General features: G+C 33.6%; 3 protein-coding genes across 3 annotated transcripts; all 3 read left to right on the top strand.

The window, feature by feature from the left end:
* Positions 1-340: 340 nt before the first annotated feature.
* LOC144559146 (uncharacterized) lies at positions 341-2,717 on the top strand. Its single transcript, XM_078308118.1, has 5 exons — positions 341-927; positions 1,482-1,652; positions 1,826-1,921; positions 2,022-2,171; positions 2,367-2,717. Exons 1-5 carry the CDS (start codon positions 523-525, stop codon positions 2,496-2,498), a joined length of 954 nt encoding a protein of 317 aa, XP_078164244.1. The 5' UTR covers positions 341-522; the 3' UTR covers positions 2,499-2,717.
* Positions 2,718-8,881: 6,164 nt separating this feature from the next.
* Positions 8,882-14,352, top strand: LOC144559101 (uncharacterized). Its single transcript, XM_078308046.1, has 10 exons — positions 8,882-9,328; positions 10,412-10,489; positions 10,586-10,999; positions 11,187-11,372; positions 11,873-11,975; positions 12,082-12,182; positions 12,379-12,559; positions 13,018-13,188; positions 13,303-13,403; positions 13,833-14,352. Exons 1-10 carry the CDS (start codon positions 9,008-9,010, stop codon positions 13,896-13,898), a joined length of 1,722 nt encoding a protein of 573 aa, XP_078164172.1. The 5' UTR covers positions 8,882-9,007; the 3' UTR covers positions 13,899-14,352.
* A 441-nt stretch (positions 14,353-14,793) lies between these two features.
* PMI2 (PLASTID MOVEMENT IMPAIRED protein (DUF827)) lies at positions 14,794-17,089 on the top strand. The gene is made up of 2 exons (XM_078308148.1): positions 14,794-15,149; positions 15,257-17,089. The coding sequence occupies exons 1-2, from the start codon at positions 15,036-15,038 to the stop codon at positions 16,892-16,894; spliced, it is 1,752 nt and encodes a 583-aa protein (XP_078164274.1). The 5' UTR covers positions 14,794-15,035; the 3' UTR covers positions 16,895-17,089.
* The last annotated feature ends 3,990 nt before the right edge of the window (positions 17,090-21,079 follow it).

Below are 21,079 nucleotides of genomic sequence, written 5' to 3'. Positions count from 1 at the left end.
AACTTATATTAAAAGGTTTGCTATTCCTCATAAAAGCAAACATTGAATTCATATTCAGAATTGCGCAGTCGCTTTTATTGCTATCCAGTTGGAAAGACATTTTAAATTGTAAGACGCTTTGACAGTTTGACCACTTGACTTTGAGGCTACCTATTGTTTCTTTTTTTTTCTTTTTTTTTTTGCAATTTATTGTTTCTTTTCCTCCTCTTTGAAGCCAAGCTACTGTTTTGATACAACAAAAACAGTCAAATTTGGGTAGAACTACCTCCTTTTAGATATTAAAAAGAAGTGAACAACACACAAATTGATTAGCAGTACAGCCACATAAGATCCATTTTACCCAATTTTGACTCTTTTCATTCTTTTCTTGTTAAATACAAACACTACTCTTTTCTCTCTTTAAGCACCGGAAAGAACCAAAATCCACCATCGCCACACACTCTCTCTCTCTCTCCTCAATAATTTCTCTCATACCCACCACCAAACCCTTCCGCTGAGAGTATAAAATACGAAATAAAATACATGTCATCGCCGGAACAGCACCAGAGCCGCAACCAGGTCAGCACTCTCCGTCGCCTCCTCCGGCGGCGCTCCGAACCCGATCAGTCCGAACATCAGAGACCTCTCATCGATACTACGCAAAGGAAAACCAACCTCGCCTCGTCCATGCTTCTTCGAGGTCTTGGTTGTGCCTCGGCAGCTGCAGCACACGTGCCATCTAACAGTGTCGGCGGTGGTGGTGGGGCCCAGGTCGCCACTTCAGCTGTACGAGAGGCGGCGGATTGGGACGGGAAGAGGAGACGCAGCAAGAAGAAAAAGAAGGAGAAGAAGAAGGTCGCCACGTCAACTGGCGGTGGGGCCACGTCAGCGGATGTGTGGTGCGTGGAGGCCTCGGTTGATTGTGTGGTGGAGAGAGCTCATCGGGAGGTTAGATTCTCGCACTAGATCTGTTTGTTACTTTGTTTTTCCTTTTTTGGTTGTTAGTCCCTCAATTTTTGTTATATATTGAACGATGTTAACTGACTCCTTTTGTATATGTATCACATGCCTTGGCTACTTTAAACAGATAAAATTATGCCTTTCGTTGTTTTTAGGTTAGCCCCTCAATTTTGGTAATTCTCTACGGCTTTCCTCAAAAAAGTACTTGTTAATTTTTTCCTTTTATATATTTCTAAAAATTGATCAGAGGGCATATAATTTAAATGTTCCCGATAGAAAACTCCATATTATACAAGTATTATTCAAGATTAACTTAACCTAAATTACAGTGTGTAAAACGGTGGTCACAATTACTAACAAATATGCTAAAAAAAATAGTATGAACTTAGAATACCAGTACCATAGTGTACGCTATCTTGCATAGTGAGAGTATAGTAATTGGAGTATATGGTACCCAGTCAGCACACTATCTGCATTCTCAAATTATGTGGTATTTCAGAAATCTAGTAAAACACACTGACATTATTGGTTCTTTGTTTCAGAGGCCATGTATTTCAAGAAGAGTGACTGTGCAAGAGCAGATAGCAGCATACATGGATTCACCCCTTGATGCACACTTCTTTGGGCCTGAACTTACACCACCTGGAAGGCTCCACCGTGCCAGAGCATATCACCACCATCGTCATCACTCTCCTCCGGATCTTGAAGAGGAGGTATCAAGCAATTCTCTCTTTTTTTATCATTGGTATAAAGCTCAATCAGTTGTGTGCCAACTTGAACATTGCCCTGGTGATTTGGTAGTAAGATTGCTTTATTATCTTTGGTATTATCATCATCTTTGTCACTAACTGTTGGTATTATCATCTTTGGTATAATGTGTATATAGATTATGATGTATAGTACACGAATGCTATTTGGCGGCTCAAATTTATATGACAGGCATCGAGACTGGCGCCTCGATGTTGACCACATGTCTTATGAGGTATGTATCATGTACTAATCTGGAGAGGTACTGCTATTGGATCTTACTGGTTTTTCCAGTTGTCAAGTCTAAAAGGATTGTACTGATTTGCAATTGACAGGAATTGCTGGATTTGGGAGAGAAAATCGGGTATGTGAACACAGGATTAAGAGAAGAAGAGATACTAGGCAAAGTTAGAGCCTATGTCTTCAACCCATCAGCTCTCCATTTTTCCTCACCGGAATCTGAGAAGAAATGCTCCATTTGTCAAGTACAGCCCTAAAGTTCTCTTACTATGGCATTTCTTTTTGAGTTTTTTCTCTCTTAATTACCTGACTTTGCAGTTGGATCAAAACTCAAATTATAATTATGTGCAACCTATGCTGACATGAACATTTGCGCTTTTGTTGATTTCTATTGTGCATTTTGCTTTAAATATCTTACATTTTTATTTAAATTTCTGTAGGAAGAGTACGAAGCAAATGAAGAAATGGGAAAGTTAGAATGCGGTCATGGATATCACGGGTATTGCATCAAACAATGGCTTTCTCGCAAGAACTCTTGCCCTGTTTGCAAGACATCTATTTCCAAATCTTAGATTTATTACAAGGATAGAATATAGTATATTGGCATGAATCCTGATAACCAACCAATCTTCTTCTTCATTTGTGTATGTACAGCCCTTTTTCTTTTGTTCCATGTTTTTCTCGATTGCAATATGTACGACCAAAAGGCAACAGATTCTTTGGCATTATGTGCTCTTGTCAAGTATGTACAAAGATTCTTTTATTTTTTGCCAACCTGTTATTGTTTGATAGTTCAGTTGTGCCCGTAATTTGTTATTGTTTTTGTAGCTTTAGTCTGTTAGTACTTGGCCAATTGTTATTAGTATTAGACGGTTTGGTACTTGTTCCCTTTTCATTGGATCTCAGACCCTGACAAATTAAGTCTGTTACGGATTAATTATATATAAAATATAGAGAGGCCACTGCTAAGATTTCAAGAGAGAAAATTCTTAAAAGTTTATCTTGTTTTATAGAATCCGGCTAGTAAATTTATTTGATAAATTATTCAAATCGATTTATTGTAAGAGTGACGCGTTTACAAGTTGAATTTTTGGTAAATTCGATGCCTAGCTTTGCTTTAACCAGAAGGATCCGCTATCTCTTTTGCTGGGCTTGGCCCACCTACTAGTAGTTGAGCTACATGAATGAAGTGAGAGGAAAGGGGTCTACGAAAAAGTATGAGAAAACGTTGACGGTTGTTGGCTTATTTAAATGTAAAATTTATATTTGTTTCCAACTATTTTAGTACCTGATCAAATAATAGTTTTTTTTTTTTTGCAATCAAAGCCCGTAGGCATTTATTGATAATCACCACAAAAACGTAGCATTACAGGATTGTTATAATAGCACTAGGTGACTCAAAAAGAAAAACATAACATTTCTTTATCTAAACAAAGGAAAGGTGAACCCTGTGTAACTCCATCCTTCTAGTCTGCCCCTCTTGGCGAGATAGTCAGCCAAATCATTTTGACTTCTCTCAACATGCATGCAACTGTACGCTTCTACATTTGATTAGTTAAAAATATTGAAAAATGAATGCATTTAAATTAGTTAAAAGTTTCTACATTTGATTGATTCGATAGTAAATAAATTAGAAAAATTATATATCAATGCACAATTAATTAAGTAAATTGGTTTGAATAGTTTGGATTTGTCGTTTGAAGTCGATTCAATAGGTTTTGGAGTTGGTGTTATATATACTGAAATGATACTGATGTTATATTAGTCAGACTCTATTTTATGTGTTTAACTTAAAATTTTATCGGTTTGACTTAAAATGACAGATACAAATCATTAAAATCAAACCAATTCATGTGTGATATCTTTACAAACAAAATTATAAATTTTCATAATACTTTAGTATTAGTTGAGTGTTAAAAAAGAAGAAGATTTATAAGTTATTTTAATATATTTCTTTTTCTTTTTTTGATTGGTTGAATATTTATTATATAAAATTAAAATTTATAAATTTAGTATGTAAATATATAATTTTTGGAGTAGATTGGTTTCAACACTGCATTTATTGTTTGAAGCGGATTTAATAAGTCTTAAAATTAAGAAGCTCAGTGGATTTAAATATTCAACAGCCAAATTGCATATGCAAAATTAATATTTCATTTTCATTTTTTTTATGTCGGGTGTATTGCATTTATGTTAAAATTTATTATTGAAGTTAAGTCTGTCTTGTACAAAATGCATTTAACTAGATACAACATGGGGTTAATTTTTGACATATTCATAATACAAAATTACTTTTAGGCAATGTTGTAAAAAACGTCCGTTTAGACCGATTAGTTGTTGGCAGTGATCAAACTGTAACGAATTTTTCTAATCAATCAGCCAATTATTTTTAATTATTCTTGATTATTCTCAATTAATCGCTTAGTGATATTCTATCCATCCGACGCCCGTATACTATTATTTACAACACTGCTTTTAAGACATTACATAGTTCGTCTCACTTTTTGCCCTATTTCCTATTTTCCTAGCATCAATGTACGGCCTTTTTCTTAATTTCCTTTTAGTTATCTCATTGATGCTAGTCAAATTACACGCCATATCTAAAAGAAATATCATTTGCTCAAATTATTAGATTTAACCTTAAAACTTCATGAACGAAACTCGATTTAAACCTCCATAACCATAATTGCTTAACAATGATTTTGTTCCAGATTGGGTCATCTTATTTATTTTAAAATTAATTACCATGTCATTAGACCCATTTATTGCAATTGCAATGGGATAATTGTTTTGGAAACCCTAGTGATAATTTGTAAAGAGACGTGCATTATTTGAATGTAAAAATAATAAAATACTAGTATCATACCATGCATTGCAACGGACATACTATAAAAAAAAAATCAATACAAATAATAATAATTATTCAAAAATTAAGAGTTAATAGAAAATTTATTGATTCTATATTTTTAATTAACTTTAATCGTGATATCTGATAACAATTTGATGATGTAATGATTCTTTATTTTTAAGTACCAATGATATCAAATAATAGCTCAATTTGAATCTAATATTAAATATCGTACAACAATTTAATATTGACATATAATATGATATCAAAAAACATAAATAAAAAATGTTATCGTGTGTATGTATATGATACACACACACACACACACATATTCTAAGAGAAATATATATTCACACACACGTTCCAATTTATATTCTTCTTCTTCTTCTTTGTTTTCAATTTATAATTTATACACACACACATATTATAAGAGAAATATATATTCACACACGCATTCCAATTTATATTATTCTTCTTCTTTGTTTCTAATTTAGAATATACACACATACATACATTGATATATTATATATTGAAAATATATTCTAAATTGCCTACAACAATATGTATAGAAATGAAGAAAGAAACAAAGAAATAATAAAATGAAAGGTGGGGTCTTCTCAAATCTCAATTGAAGAGGAGAAATATGGAAACAAATAAATATATCGCTAAATTTAAGAGTTTGTTCAATTTTAATTGTAACGTATTGTGTGGCGGCACATGTAGTGAGTATGTTTTTAACTAAATTTAGATTTCTATACATAAAACACATGTATTTAATTAAAAGAAGAAAAATTATATAATTGGAGAGCTGAGATCAAATCCGAAATTTCATCTTTCAATCGTAGCCGTTGGCGAATCGAACACCCAACGTACTTAATAATAGAATGGGGAGGAGATATATAAGCGGGTTTTCTAGTGATGACATGGCACCTTTATCTTTTAATGCATGGTCCTTTTCTTGTGATAAAATCTTCACTGGATTTTTTCCTTCTAAATATAAAATCCTTTGAAGTAAACATAGGACGTGTTATCCGATTCATCAAAGTAACAGGGCCCAAACTTAGTATCTAATATTTTTGAGAAAAGGTTCGGGTCTAAGTCAAGGTATTTTTTCTATTTGAATTTCGAACTTGTAATTTTTTATATAAAAAATTATTGCCTTTATTACTAAATTAAATACTGATTTACTTATTGTATCCAACATTTAACCTGTATAATATATTTTTTACGATCTCTTTAAATTATTTCTAAATTTACTGAATTATACGCATAATATAGTTTATATAATATTATTAATGGTGGCCCCACAGGTTTAATTAAGCCACAAGTTGTCACAACAACTATTTTCCATTAGTATTCAAGATTTGAAGTTTAAGTAACAAATTCCAATGTTAATCTTATTCCTTTAAAAAATTGTCATGTGTCGGCAAGAATCAATTTTTGTAGATAGTACTAACTCTTTCTTAGAATAAAATATTGACATTATATAACGTGCTAATCAGTTAATTTCATTAGTGTAAAAAAGTCCATCTTAAATATTTAAAGCTGAATTATATATATATTTTTAATAATAGTGGAGATTTTCACCGATTTCATATAAAAATCAAATATACTTTTAATCTGGTACCCAAAATAGATACTAAAACCAAATACAGTAAATCTTAAATATATTCAAACAACAAAAGTACATAACAATATCTAATACTCAAAATAAACATCCTATATCAAACAAACTAGTTTCCACAAACCAACAAAACACTAATAAATCTAAACCGTCCAATAGACCACAATCAAGTTAATATATCCCAATTAACTTGATCTTCTTCAGACATTGAATTTGGAGGTTACTAGCTCCATAAACCTGAGTAGTTATGTTCTCACTGGACTCCTCTCTGGCAATGGATAACAGTAGATCCATTACCTGAGCTGTATCCTAGCTACTGTTCTCTTTATCTATGATTAGGTTTGGAAAATATTTAACATCAGAAAGAAGTATTAGAGTTAATTTGAAAAAAAAATTATCAGATTTAGATTGACACCAGAAAACAGCTAAAGAAATAATCTTAGACCCACTTGCCTTAATAGAGAGAGGATGAGAATTATTAAAACATATTATATTTTTTTCTAATCAAATAGTCTATAGTGTAGCTAATCTTACCTGAATTATAATTGATTGTTTATCCTATATATGTATGTGTCAATGTTACATTCAACAAGTACTAATCTAGTTCGAGCAGATGGATGATGCAGACAGATTATATATTATTGAAACAAATATATAGGACGATCCGTGTCAATATTGTATATTTGTATGGAGATAAATTAAAAGAGGAAATTTCTAGTGTGTCCGTAGAAACTTCTAAAATAGTTAATATTACTATTTGAACATTTTATTAGATATTTCTAAAAATTGAATTGACAAATATATTTTCTCAATTTAATTCTCCTCTTTCAAAAAGTTTGTGTCATTCTAATAATCTCAAAGTTATGATTTTGCCGGGGAACTACTTATTCGGTCTGATTTCATCGTTGCTTCCTACTGTGCTACCTGGGAATTGAAGCCTAAATAGGATCATATTCTTTGAAAATTGTTGCACATCTTTTTAATTTCACTTGTCATATAAATGCAAAATGTTCTACTTATCTTTCGAAAATTTTATTTATACCATATTAAAAAAAATAATCCAATTTCAAAAATACCCACGATGCCAGTTCAATTTGTGACTCTATTCTTGAGAGAACACTGATTGAATTGGAGGTCCTCCAAAAATCTAAAAATACACTATAATATACTAATATTTAGGTTTTTGAAGTTCTCCAATTCAATCTGTACCCTCCAAAAATGAGAGTATTTTTAGAATTTCTCAATTTCAAATGTGTTTTGGATTTTTTTTTTTTTTTGAAATGGTATTAATAAAAATTTCGGACTTATCTTTATCGGCCATCTCACCATTCTGCTATATGTGAGAAAATACTTCTTTGATTTTACTAATTAATTAAGTCGAACCCTTTAAAGTTATGGCTGTTTATACCAAGTATCCGTTGTATTCACTGGACCATTGCACTCTCTTGTATTCACTTGGTCAAATATCGATTTTGCTGGTATGAATTAGGTACCGAGTGATACAACTGTTGCAGCCGGTCGTTGCTATTACCTTCTCAAGTTCTTTGAAACCAGATGAAATAAAAAAATCTCCAACAAAATCATAACTTTGAAATTATTGAACTGACACAAATAATTTAGGAGAGATAAGGATTAAAATAAAAGAGTATATTTGTTAATTAAAATTTTAAATTAACTAAATAAAATATTAAATGAGTAAAAGAGAATGGAAGGAAAAATATTTAAGTTTTCATGAAAATATAAGATACTATGATGTTTTTATAGAAATATTTGCTATGTTAGAAACTTGCATAGTACACTGAAAACTTTTCCAATTAAAAGTGGGGAAAGAATAACATAAAAAATAGAAATATATTTTTTCCAAATTCCTACAATCAAATTTCTCATCCACCTTGTTTTTTTTTTGCAACATTATTTTGTCCAACACCGAATAAAAGAGCCAATTTTTATTAATAAAAAATAAAAAAATATCTCGAAAGGAATCGTTTTGTTGAAAAATCAAAATTTAGAAAAAAAACGGGATGGTTTATCCCGTCCAGACATTGTACCTGGACGGGATAAACCATCCTGTCCCGTGAATCTTGACCTTAATTAGCGATCTAACTAAAAAAGAAAAAAAAAATCTAAACAGTATAGAACATCATGTCCAGCACTATAGTATTTTTTTTTCATTCTCTTTTATGAAACCAAACTCAAAAAAAAAAAAAAATATTACAATGATGAACAAGATAATCTATCTCCTCCAAAAAATTTTTTTCTACACAGCGAAGAACATTAATCTGAACGGAAAATATTGTACCGTCCGACAAACAATGTATTCAATTCCGTTTTTTTATATTTCGACTTTCCAAATTTCTTTTTTCCATTTGCGATATTTATTTTGTTAATATATCCGCAAGTTAATATTTATTCCAAATCTCTAGTAGAGTCGAGAAGACGAGAACCAGACTACTAAACTACAGATTCTAAACATTGCTCCAACAGGATTGCAGAGTTGAACTTCTTCTCCAGTCAGGCAGTCGCAACTTGCCGTTTACGGTTTACCAACTCTAAATAGAAGGAAAGTCTTAAACGAAAACAAAAAACAAAAAAAAAATTAGTTAGATCCCATGCTTCTCCACGCCGACGCTCGCGCCGCTCTGGCGGCCACCGCTGTCGCATCCAACACCTTCCATCGGCGCCGTCGCAGCGGGCCTTATCCTTTCTTATCCTTCCCCGTTGTGTCGTCCCGCTTCGACACCTCGCTCTTCTTCTCCTTGCAACAGGATGGGAACAGCTCATCCTCCTCCTGTTCACCACAGGATTCTGCGATTGCATCATTTGTAAAAGAGGGTAAACCGACCATTTGCACGGCGGATGAGTTGCATTATGCGCCTGTACCCGGTACCGACTGGCGTCTTGCTTTGTGGCGGTACACTCCACCCCCTGAGGTGAGTCATTTCAGTGTCGCATTGGTCTAGCACAAATAATTGAAATGTTTGATTTCTGTACACATTCCATCACACGGTTGGGTGAGGGTCCACTGTTGGTAGATAGTCTCTGTCTCTGTATGTATCAATTTCAGTAAGATGCATCAAATACCATGCATTGCAATTATAGAAATGGAGACTGTTGGGTTGTTACGTACCAGGAAGGAAGTGCAATCATCAGGAATCTAGACCCCTGATCTACTTTTGGGCGTTTATGCTGACAGTTGGATTCTCATACTTTGGTGCCTTCCTTGTTAGGTCCAGGAAAATCTATGTTTAGAAATTTTAAAAAGCAAAATAATCAGAAATGGAATTGTTAATTTTTCAAAGATAGCCTGTTCATAGATAGAATGATCTGGAGTTAATGCAGGTTCTCAGTAATGAAATGGGTAACGAATTTATAGAACTGGTTGGAAAAGAAATTACCAGGGTTTTGTACTGAGGAAGTACCCCTCAACATTCTTTATAGTTATTAACTGACTTTGCTTATTAATCAACACATGAGGGCCACTTGTAGGTAAAAAGAGTTTAGGCAGTATTGAAAGGTAATGGTCCAAAACTCTCTCAAATGATGCATTGTTGTATGTTTGTTTCTTCAAACCCTTTCCACTAAACTCCAATTAGGTCAAACAAAATTGGAATTTCTCAGAAAGACCTAACTTTTCCTTTGGGCAACATCCTTAGCTAACGAGATACAATCATTGTGATTTTGTAACTACATTTTCACTTGTACGAAATTTTGTTTTAAATGTTTGCAAACATAAAATTTTTCCCAGATCAACCAAATGGCAAATTGCATTGCTCATTTATTATTGTATATTAATAAGGAAAACAAGCATTTTTTTAATATCCTATCAAGTACCACATCTTGATTTCAGTACTCATACCAGGCACAACGAGCCAAACTACCAAGATTACTGTCCCAAAATTGAGGCTTGTTAAAGGCACAAAAAGGTTCTGGCTATGCTTACAGAAGTACCATGCACAGTTGCTGTTCGATTTAAATTTCTTTCTTTCTCTATTTTACAACCTTTTTGAGTATAGGCACCAAAGAGAAATCACCCTTTGATGCTGCTGTCAGGTGTTGGTACCAATGCCATTGGGTTTGACCTCTCTCCTGCTGTAAGTTCTTTATTTTCCTCGTGATATGTATGTGCTTATGCTGTAGGTACATTGTTTAATCCTATAAGGTCAGTGAGCTAAAAAAAAATGTTACAGGCCTCATTTGCGCGCCACATGTCAAGCCAAGGCTTTGACACTTGGGTAGTAGAAGTACGCGGTGCGGGTCTAAGCGTGCGAAATCAGCCCCAACAGAAGATAGCAGAGCACGTTTCAGCACCTACCACAGATCCAACACCAACCAACACCAAGTCAAATGGTGCCATGTCATTAGTTGCTCCAGCTTGGGATGAGCACGAATATGTCACAAAGCTAACTGTTGCCTTTACACGTGTAGCTGAAACACTGACTGGATATGTGAACAAGAGCCAACTAAAGGGCCTTTATGAAAGCTTCTTTGACCAGGTTGCCAAGCTTCTGGAAGACACACAGTTGACCAAGAGGCTGAATGACATAGCAGATCGGATATCTGGTCTGGTGGAGGCTGGTCAAGGATCTGCAGTCACTGAACAGGTTCTTTATTAAAGGAGTAATGCTATCTTATTGACTGGAGGTTAAGAATGGATTGATTAGGCTAATGCTGACTTCAAATGTTAATTCTTAACCAGAGCAATAGATTTTGTTTAAGATATTACTAGTTCCTTGTTTTGGATATTAATAAATCCAGTGAAATTAAGAACTTATCTTCATTTCATCACAGGTGGCGGATCTGAGTCAGAGGATGGTGAAGGTTCTGGAAGAAAGTCAGAAGACAGTTTCACCCCCACTGTTTGATCTTCAAGAGAAGTTTGCAGCTACCATAGAGGATTTCCAGAAGCAACTTGATTTAATTTTGACCTATGATTGGGATTTTGACCACTATTTGGAGGAGGATATTCCAGCTGCTGTAGGTTCAGTTTGAATCATAAGTTTCATAGTTCAAAATCTTGTGCCTATTGAATTTTAAACTTCATACTTCCAGAATTTTTAAATTTTCTCAATCCTGTTGGTTTTGGTTGCAAACAGATCAAAACAATTCTATGAAAAGAACAAATGAAAGGTTGCATATGATCAGCAATGGACTGATACATGTCAGATATGTACCGTTTATTTAATTGTTCTGATACCAGGCCTGACCTGACTTGTATGGTGCCTGATAAAAGTTACAAACAAATCAAAATTTTATGAAAAGAACAAATGAAAGGTTGCATATGATCAGCAATGGACTGATATGTGTCAGATATGTACTGTTTAGTTAATTGTTCTGATACCAGGCCTGACCTGACTTGTATGGTGCCTGATAAAAGTTGTTAAACTTGGATAGAACAATGGTTCTAAGCAGTAACAACTTTTTCAAAATATGGTGAAACGTTCCTGTATTTTTAAATATTACTATTGTTTTTGTAGATGAGTTACATAAGTCTACATAGTGGCAGAAGGGATGGAAAGCTTCTTGCAATTGGCCACTCTATGGGTGGAATTCTCTTATATGCTATGGTTGCAAAATGCTGTAATATACTCTCCCAAGTTTTCCTTTTATTTTTGTACTTGTTTATATATTTTAGTTATGTTCTTCTATCTTTTTCTTGCTTATTATTAATCTATTTGAAAATTAGGCCATGAAAAGGTGGAACCCAGATTGGCGGCTATTGTTACAATCGCATCATCAGTTGACTACACAACCTCCAACTCTTCTCTGAAGTTGTTCTTGCCTCTTGTAATAAGTTGATCTCTTTTACTTTTTTAAAACTTGTACCAAAGAAATCTTAAAAATATCTTGTAGCATAATCCAAATCTTGAGAAACATCCTTGATATTAAGTTAAAATGGAACTGGTTGTACGTGCGTGTGGGATGATAAGAAAAATACTTGAACTCTGGTGGAATCTAAGTTTTGTTTTGTTTTTATTAATAGGCGGATCCAGCACAGGCACTTAACGTGCCAGCTGTACCTCTAGGTGCGCTGCTAAGTGCAGCATACAGGCCGTACCTCTCATCTGGTCCACCGTATTTGCTTTCATGGCTTAATGGTCAGATAACAGCTCAAGATATGATGCATCCTGAACTGTTTTCTAAGCTTGTATTAAATAACTTCTGTAAGTTGCCCGATCTCTTTTCTTCAGTTATTATGTAGGTTAAATATTTATTTTCTAGATGTTATTATCAATTCCAACTCCTGTCTAGGGAAACCAATAATAACTGTCATGGCAAGCAGTTCCTGTATAGCCAAGTAGTAACTAATTAGTGGTGCTAGACTACACCACAGCCTGGCTACTTTGTGCTGGCTCCAGACCTGATTAGTACAAACCATACTTACCCAAAAAATCTGCCATTAGATGTACTCTTTGGCACATAACTAGTTCAGATATAGGAGCAAACCACTGTCAATTTCAATTTTTTCCAGGCCCTTTATACTGTTGCCTGACCCTGGATGTTATTCCCGGGTCCAGTATTGTAAGCTAGTATTAGTTTGCTTTTCTTTTCTTTTCTCTTCTTTTCTGTGTTTATATGACTTATCGACAGTAACTGTTTATTACATTTGCCAAATAAATAGGTACTGTACCAGCAAAGGTACTTCTGCAACTGACTACTGCATTTCGTGAAGGTGGGCTCTGCAACCGCACTGGTGAATTTTATGTTAAGGAGCATCTTCCAAACTGTAATATTCCAGTTCTTGCTCTGGCAGGTGATAAAGACTTCATTTGCCCTCCTGAAGCTGTCTATGGTAATTCTCAACTGTTACTGCTCTTGTTGCAAATGTATCCTTTTAAATCTTGGTATTTACTCAGGATTAGAAATTTAGAATATTCTCTGAATGCACATTTGTTTTGCTTGTCAGAAACGATAAAGTTGCTTCCTCAGAACATGGTGACATATAAGGTGTTTGGGAAGCAGGGCGGGCCCCACTATGCACATTACGACTTGGTTGGCGGCCGATTGGTATGCTTAGTTTTAAATTGATATGAGTTGTCTCTGCTTGACTTGTACCTGTCCTACAAACCGAACAAGTCAACCAAGTGACATAAAACTCAAGCTAGTGGTTCAATGCACTGAGTTTATGATACCAATTGATGACTTGACTGGCTCCAATGCACAGTATAAATTAAATAAACATTTAAACCTTGAAAATATCATTAGAAATTTGCCTATGCACTTCCCTTTACTATCTTCTAGAAATAAGCTTCTAGTTAAATCTAGCATGTGTTTCCTGATCTTTTTTTAGTTCCAAAAGTTTGAGAGAGGTAGGTAAAGGGTATTTCCTGTATCTCTAGAGATGCATTAGAAATCTTTGTGCATGGGTATGCATAAAATATTCTCTCTTTCTTAAACATTAAGTTTTGACATGATGTTGAACAATTGCTTATGTAGGCTGTAAAGGAAGTATATCCCTGTATTGTGGAATTTCTCACACGTCATGATGAAGTGCCCTCTTAGAAGAACAGTGTAATTTTTGGATTTTTGGAGAACAAAGCGATCATAGGTTTTTCCTGGCCATGTCATCTCTTAATTTTTTTTGGAGATGTGAGCTACATTATGAAACAATTTTTACTTTCTCTTGCCCAAGTAAAAAAGGTTCACAAATAGCGAGACTCGTGACCTTTTTGTTTGTAGTGTTGCTCCTTGTGTGATGTAAATCTTGTCTATAGTTTAAATTCCACAGTGGTTCATTTTTCCACTTCCAATATTGTAAAATCTAAACTGTTGGGGTTTTGTAAGGGTAAAGAGTCTTCTTTCGGATATTAAATCTAGAGCGATCATTTTGATTGCCCACCCAATATTTTTACAGCAATTGTTCTTTAATAATAAACATGTATTTGCATATATTGACAATGAGTGACATGTTAAATCATTCTTTTCTAATTTATACTTATTATCATGCATCCTTAAACTATTTTTTCTTTATAAATTGAGATTATTGATCAGTGCTTCTGTCACTTCTTCAAGGCCAATTCAAAACATCATTTGTGTCTTTCATGATCGAGCAAACTGTTATGTAAATTATGTTAATTTGTCTTGAATTATTCTTCATATTTCTCTAAGACACATTGTGTACGTTAAGATATCTCTCACAGTTGGATACTTTTCATTCGAAACACAATTTCGGATAAAAAAAACAGAGAGGAAATAATAAGTGAATCAGAGTGTTCCGATAACCGTCCGATCTGTATAAAGAGTTGCATGGACAACTTTAAGATTCGTGCAGAGCAAGAGCACACAAATCTTGATGTGAATAGGAGACATTTATGACCGGACATCTTACCGAATTTGGTCCGAATAATAAAGGCCTACAAACCGGGGAAGGGAATATGAATGGACGATTTTTATGGCTATGGTTTCTGGTACGTGTATGCAATGTAGATAAGAGACTTGGAAGTATTTCATGCTCATACCCAATACAACGACCTTTTGTCTCTTTCTATACAAAAATAAATGTCGGAATAGTGATGTTTCAAGTGAGACAAATGATGTCCACTTAATTTTTTGAAGGATTGTTCTCTGGTTGAAAAAATAAGATAAGGCTTTTGAGCACTCGCACCCCTTCCTCCCTTTTTGTTCTCACTTTACTCCATAATGGAAACCATGAAATCTAATAACCCAGAGTCCATTGGATCAGTCAAGGCTGCCATTAGCCTCTTTGGGGAAAGAATCAATGGCAAGAAACTGGAGAAGAACAAATATCAAGAGGTAAGTGCAAAAACTTAGTAATACAAATAAATAAAAGAATTTATTTTATTCATTAATTTTGTTTTTACCATCTACTGATGTATTGAATCCAATATACTACCATATAGGGAATTGAAAGGACACATGAAGAGAAACTCACAAGCCAAATTGAGGTAGCAAACACAAAAGCAACTGAATTTCATATAGCTGGGAATCAAAGTACCAGAAAACCCATGAAAAGTATTTCAACCAACAACCGCAGCGACGAAGATGTCATAATTCAATTGGATAAAATGAAGAGAGAGTTGAGAAATCTCCAACTCGAATTAAAAAATGTATTTGAAGCAAAGAAAAGATCAGAAAGAGAAGCTGAGGCATCGGCCTTGCGAGCTCAGTTGGCTGCTTTGAAGGTTGAGGAGATAAAAAGGAAGTTAGAGGAAGCAAATGAAGAACATGTCATAGTTGAGCTGGCACGTATCGAGGCAGAGAGAGAAACACGAGAAATTGAAGGGAAGAGAGAAGCCGAGGCTGAGAAGTACAAAAGAGAGATTGAATCCATGAAAAAGAAGATAGATAAGCTTCAAAAGGAAACAGGTCGGGCCAGTGTGTTAGAAGAGCGGTTAGCGGTTACTAATTCGGATGTAGCCGTGTTACAAAATGAGATGGAACTTGTAAGAGCAATGGAGACTAACACCAGTAAGACAAGAAAAGACGAAGTCGATAAAATTGCTGAATTGAAAAAAACTGAGGCTGAGTTACAATCGGTAAAGAAAGAGCTGGAAACAGTTAAAGAAGAGGGGTTTCAGTACATGGCATATATGGATCGTACGCGTGGTGAAATGATGAAAATAAGGGGAGAGGTAGCATTGTTGAAAGAGAAAGAAAAGAAGGCCAATTCCATAGTGCAAAATCTAAACTCAAAGCTTGTGAAGGCCAAGTCTAAACTGGAATCTGCTTTGGCCAGTGAAGAGAGGACCAGAACCATTGTCGCGAGTCTTCAATCGGGATTAGATCAAATGCTGACCGAAATTGAGAATGCCAATAAAGAGAAGGAATCGATTATTGAAGAGACCGATCGGATTAGAACTGAAACTGAGAAAATTCTTAGTCAAAAAGATTTGTGCGAGGAGAGAACACGACAACTGGTCCAAGAGCTTCAAACAGTGAAGGCATCTGAAAGAATTGCAATTAAAAGCCTAAAGAGTGCTGTAGAGAGAACAGTAGTAGACAGGTTTTACAAACTGGATCGAAGGAAGAGTGGCAATACTGTAACTATATCAAAATCAGAGTACAATTATTTGATCCACAGTGCTAATGGTGCGAAATTAGTTGCTGACAAGAAGGTAGAAGCATGTCGGGCTTGGGTCGAGGCACTACGATCAGGAGAGAAGGAGATTAAACTGAGAACAGAGTTGATGCGTAAAGAAATCGAAAGGCTAAAGGTAATCGAAGATAAAGTTCATGAGGCAGAGAAAGATTTCGACCTGGAGAGGGAGATGGAGATGGAGATGTATGAAAACATGAATGCTTGTGTGCTGGAACCAAAAAATGCTTGTTTGTTGACCAATAGGAGGAGGGAGAACCGAGTTTCAAGTACATCTAAAGGGGTGAAGGTGAGACGGGTTTCGGTATCGTCCGTGTCTCGGGTTAATACCCGGTCACCGTCAGTTACCATCAAAAGGAAGAAGAAGAAGAAGAAGATAGTGCCAAATTTGATCAAGTTTATTAAAGATCAGACGAGACAGCCGGCTGAGGGCGAGCCATAAAAATAGGTGAAATTGTTTTATTGCATCTTTTGTTGTAGAATGTTAGATATAGAAAACGGTTATATGGTTAGTTCTTATTGAATGTTCAATTGTTTTTTATGTGTGTTATCCGCGAACTATGGCTATTGCTCTGGTGCTATTGAGTTGTTTGTACAAAAGATTAATAGCGGTTATCATTCATAATCAAGTTCATCCAATACAAGATTCACCTTTCTTTCTTTGGTTTGTCTATGTTTGATTGAATCATGATAAATAAGAGAAAAAAAAAGATTCAATTTTATGCAAATGCTAGAGTCCTTAAAAAAAGATTAAATGTAATTTAATGGACCTGAAGAATTTGAGTGTCAAGGGAAGACAAGCTTTGAATTGGCACTTTATGAACCTTTTCTTTTCATAGTTATCATGTTATATATGGCTGTACTTATAAATGGTTCTGATTGATTTGACAATATTGTTGAGCTCAAATTTTTTGTCATGGCAACCGTAATCGAGCAATAGAAAAACAATAAGGAAAATATTATTATTACCTCCACGTTATGCATGCTTGACTACTTATTAGTTCCAATACAGCAGGTTGGTACCACATTCTGTTCCCCCTATCTTTGATCAAGCTAATTACATGTTGATCTTATATCTAGCACAAGAGTGATGGCTATATGACAATATTTATATTACGGATCAATTAGTGCTATAAATTTCTATTTCTATTTTCAATATTTAATTTGTTGATCTAAACTATTAATTTTATAATCATATAAAAATATATCTGTAGATCAAATTTTATATTTTTTTTTTTTGGAATGTTTTACTAATTTTACAGACATGTAGCAAATCATTCACATCATTCGAAAGTCATGATTTTCCACATATTTAAAAAATAGTTATTCTTCAAGTATATTTTCACATGAAAATTATTTTTAATAATTCAGATCAACTGTTTGAATTTTAAAAATATACAAGTGAATTCACAATACAAATGTACATTATCATACCCTCACTCCTGGAACAAATATAGGTAACCTTTTGCTCGGTAGGTCGAAATGTTTAAATATACAATTTGAAAAAAAAATGATAAACAAAAAAATCACGAATTTTGTGGAATTCCATATTTACTACGGACGCAACTTCAAATTGTGTCTATGGACGCAACTCCAAGTTGCATCCATTAAACCATATTAATATGGAATTTACATTAAGATTTAATAGATTTTTTATTAATTTTAAAAAATTAAAGGAGAAACTTATAATTTAAATGTACTAAAAGGACTACAAAACATTTTTCAAATAAAATAAATAAACAACTTATAATTTATATATTTTAATAGATTTTAAATATACTAGAAGTACTACGAAATATTTTTTGGGCACGATTTTTTGCGACTGTAAAAAAAAATAAACTATTTCTTGATGTGCTACTAGAAAAATTAAAAATATTTTGAATCTCAGTTATTGATCGCGGTTCAAAAATAACTTTTGGGTATTAAAAAATATTATCATGGTCCTTCTAGTACATTCAAATTATAAGTAGCTTCTTCTATTTTTGAAAATTAATTAAATAAACTAAATTTTGGAATGATGTCAGATAAAAAAAATGAAAATAAATGGAGTAACTTAGAATTTGAATGTACTAGAAGGACCATGATAATATTTTTAATACCCAAAAGTTGTTTTTGAACTGGAATCAATAATTGAGATTCAATTTTTTTTTGTAGCCGCAAAAAAATTTGCATGGAAAATATTTCGCAGTACTTCTAGCACATTTAAATTATAAGATGTTTTATATATTTTGTTTGATGTTCCTTCTAGTACATTCAAATTATAAGTTTCTTTATTTGTTTTTGAAAATGAATAAAAAGATATATTTTCAATGAAATTATTACTTTTAGGTTGAATTCCATATTAACTAATGGACGCAACTTGAAGTTGCGTCCATGGTGTCCACCAATATTTGGATGCAACTTGAGGTTGCTTCGGTGATAAATAAGAAATTCTACATAATTCGTGATTTTTTTGTTTATCATATTTTTTTTTTCAAATGGTATATTTAAAAATTTCAGTTCGGTAGGGGTGCATTATTTATGAATGATATCGTTTTTTCCCTCGCTCTTATTTTATTCGATAACTCAACAATTTTGCTATGGAATTCCACCTTTAGCAAAAATAGAAACTAATTTATTAAATGCTTAGCCTGAAATAATAAATCCATAATAATTTATGAAGTTTGTGTGTATAATAAATCCATAAAATGCTTAGGCTGAAATAATGCCACACAATTGGTATAAGCATCTGCAATCCGCCAAGCTGATGCAGACAAATGACTTATTGGCAGATGCAAATTTAGTACTGTGGCAGCAAAACATCTGCATCGGCTTAGAAGACTCAGAAAATGTCTCTTTGCATCGATTTGGCAGACGCGAAAACGAAGCTGCATCGGTTTTCTTCAAAAGCCGACTCCAATGAAAACAACTTATAATAATGTGAATAGCTATTTGCTGATGCAAAAATCATGTTTCTTGTAGTTGTAGCGGATGTATCATTTGCTATTATATATTTACAGGTAAATCTATTCTTTGATTTGAGAATTTGGCAACAGCATCAATAACAACAACTTGACGAAAATTTGTTCTCTGTATAATATTTTATTGTTTCTTAACTAATTTATCATTTATTAAATTAATGGTTCGAATATTTATATAAATAATCAACAATTATGATGATAGGGACATCACAACAATTATACTTAAAACAAGATGCTATATCACCACCACCAGAGATAACTAAAAACATTTTAATTACCTTAGTTCTTGCTACCGAAGTTTAAATCCACATATTACGCTCTTTTCAGATATTTCAGAAGGTCGCGAGCGATGCAAATTCTGTCAGGAAAATCTCTAAGATCTTCTCATGCGTTGCCAGGAGGTGACAGGAGTTGTTGATTTATGCTAGTCTAATTATACCGGTGACTGTACTTCAGGGTCCGGATCAAAATTAAAATCTTTTTCTCTCGTACCCATTTGCCTCAACTCAATTTATTCTGTGGTTGAAAAGAAAGAAACTTCATTTATCATATGAAGCTGCCCTCGTGAAAAATCCTAACAAAGAAAGGCTCCTGAACTTCGTACCTTTGTGAGTATGGCAATCGATAAAGATGCTTCATCAAAAAAAAGAGAAAAAGATGTGTGCTGATATTTTCAGGTTTTCAAGCTGGACAGCGAACACGTGCTAGACAGTGATTGGAGCGCGCACGGTTTATGGACAGCGAGAAAGCTGTATTTTGGCAGCACTTTAGGTGGATTCTTTTATTAGTTCTGAAATAAATTATACAGTTTATTGATAAGGGCAGAAAGTGTACAGTGATGAAGCAGAGCTGTGAGGTTTGATTGAGTCTTGGAAGCGAAATCTTGATAGACTAGTAGCGTGCGGCTAGAAGTTTATGCAATAATTAATACTAATTGACTTTATTTATTTTTAATTTAAAAATGCTTTACTACTGTCCTGATTATTTTGATATACACGGTCAAAAAATTTTCATATTTAGTTGAGGATTAACATTTGTAAATAGTTACTGACAGTGAGTTTGGAACATAACACAAAATAAAAGTATTTTGAGATATGGTTTAATGTAAGTCAATTTAGATCCGTCTAACTTTAGACTTACGTCATTAACGTCAGTCTATTTAATGCTCATTTGGTGAAACCCTGAAACTTAAATCTCTTATTTCATAATTTAGACCTTAAATCACACATAGGGTACAATTATCTGTTTGTTGCATGGGATACTTTAAATTGTGGTGGTTTGAGTGTTTATAAAAAAGTTGTTATTTTTGGCATATATTTCTCACTAAAATTAGCTATTGTATGCTAAAATAATAGTATGGCCACCTTATAATAAATATCAAACAGGTCATAGATCTAATACTCATAAACCGCAATCTAAAGTAACGTGACGGGACTAATATATTATGACTTAGTCATGATATGTAATCAAAATATATTTTCACGTAACATGACTAATTATATTTTTGTTTAGTTTTAAGTTAGTTCATAGAAAATAATAATAAATATATTAAAAATAAGAAACTATTACAAAATAAATTATAATAATAAAATAATAATGAAAGAATTAGTCACATAACGTGTCGTGACGTAATCAGATCAATTGGATGACGGACGTGCAATTTTTTT

This window comes from Carex rostrata, chromosome 9 (assembly GCF_964058835.1).
Source record: "Carex rostrata chromosome 9, lpCarRost1.2, whole genome shotgun sequence".
In the NCBI taxonomy this organism is placed as follows: domain Eukaryota; kingdom Viridiplantae; phylum Streptophyta; class Magnoliopsida; order Poales; family Cyperaceae; genus Carex; species Carex rostrata.
Note: the sequence above shows the minus strand (reverse complement) of the source record. Positions and strands in the feature narration are given on the sequence as shown.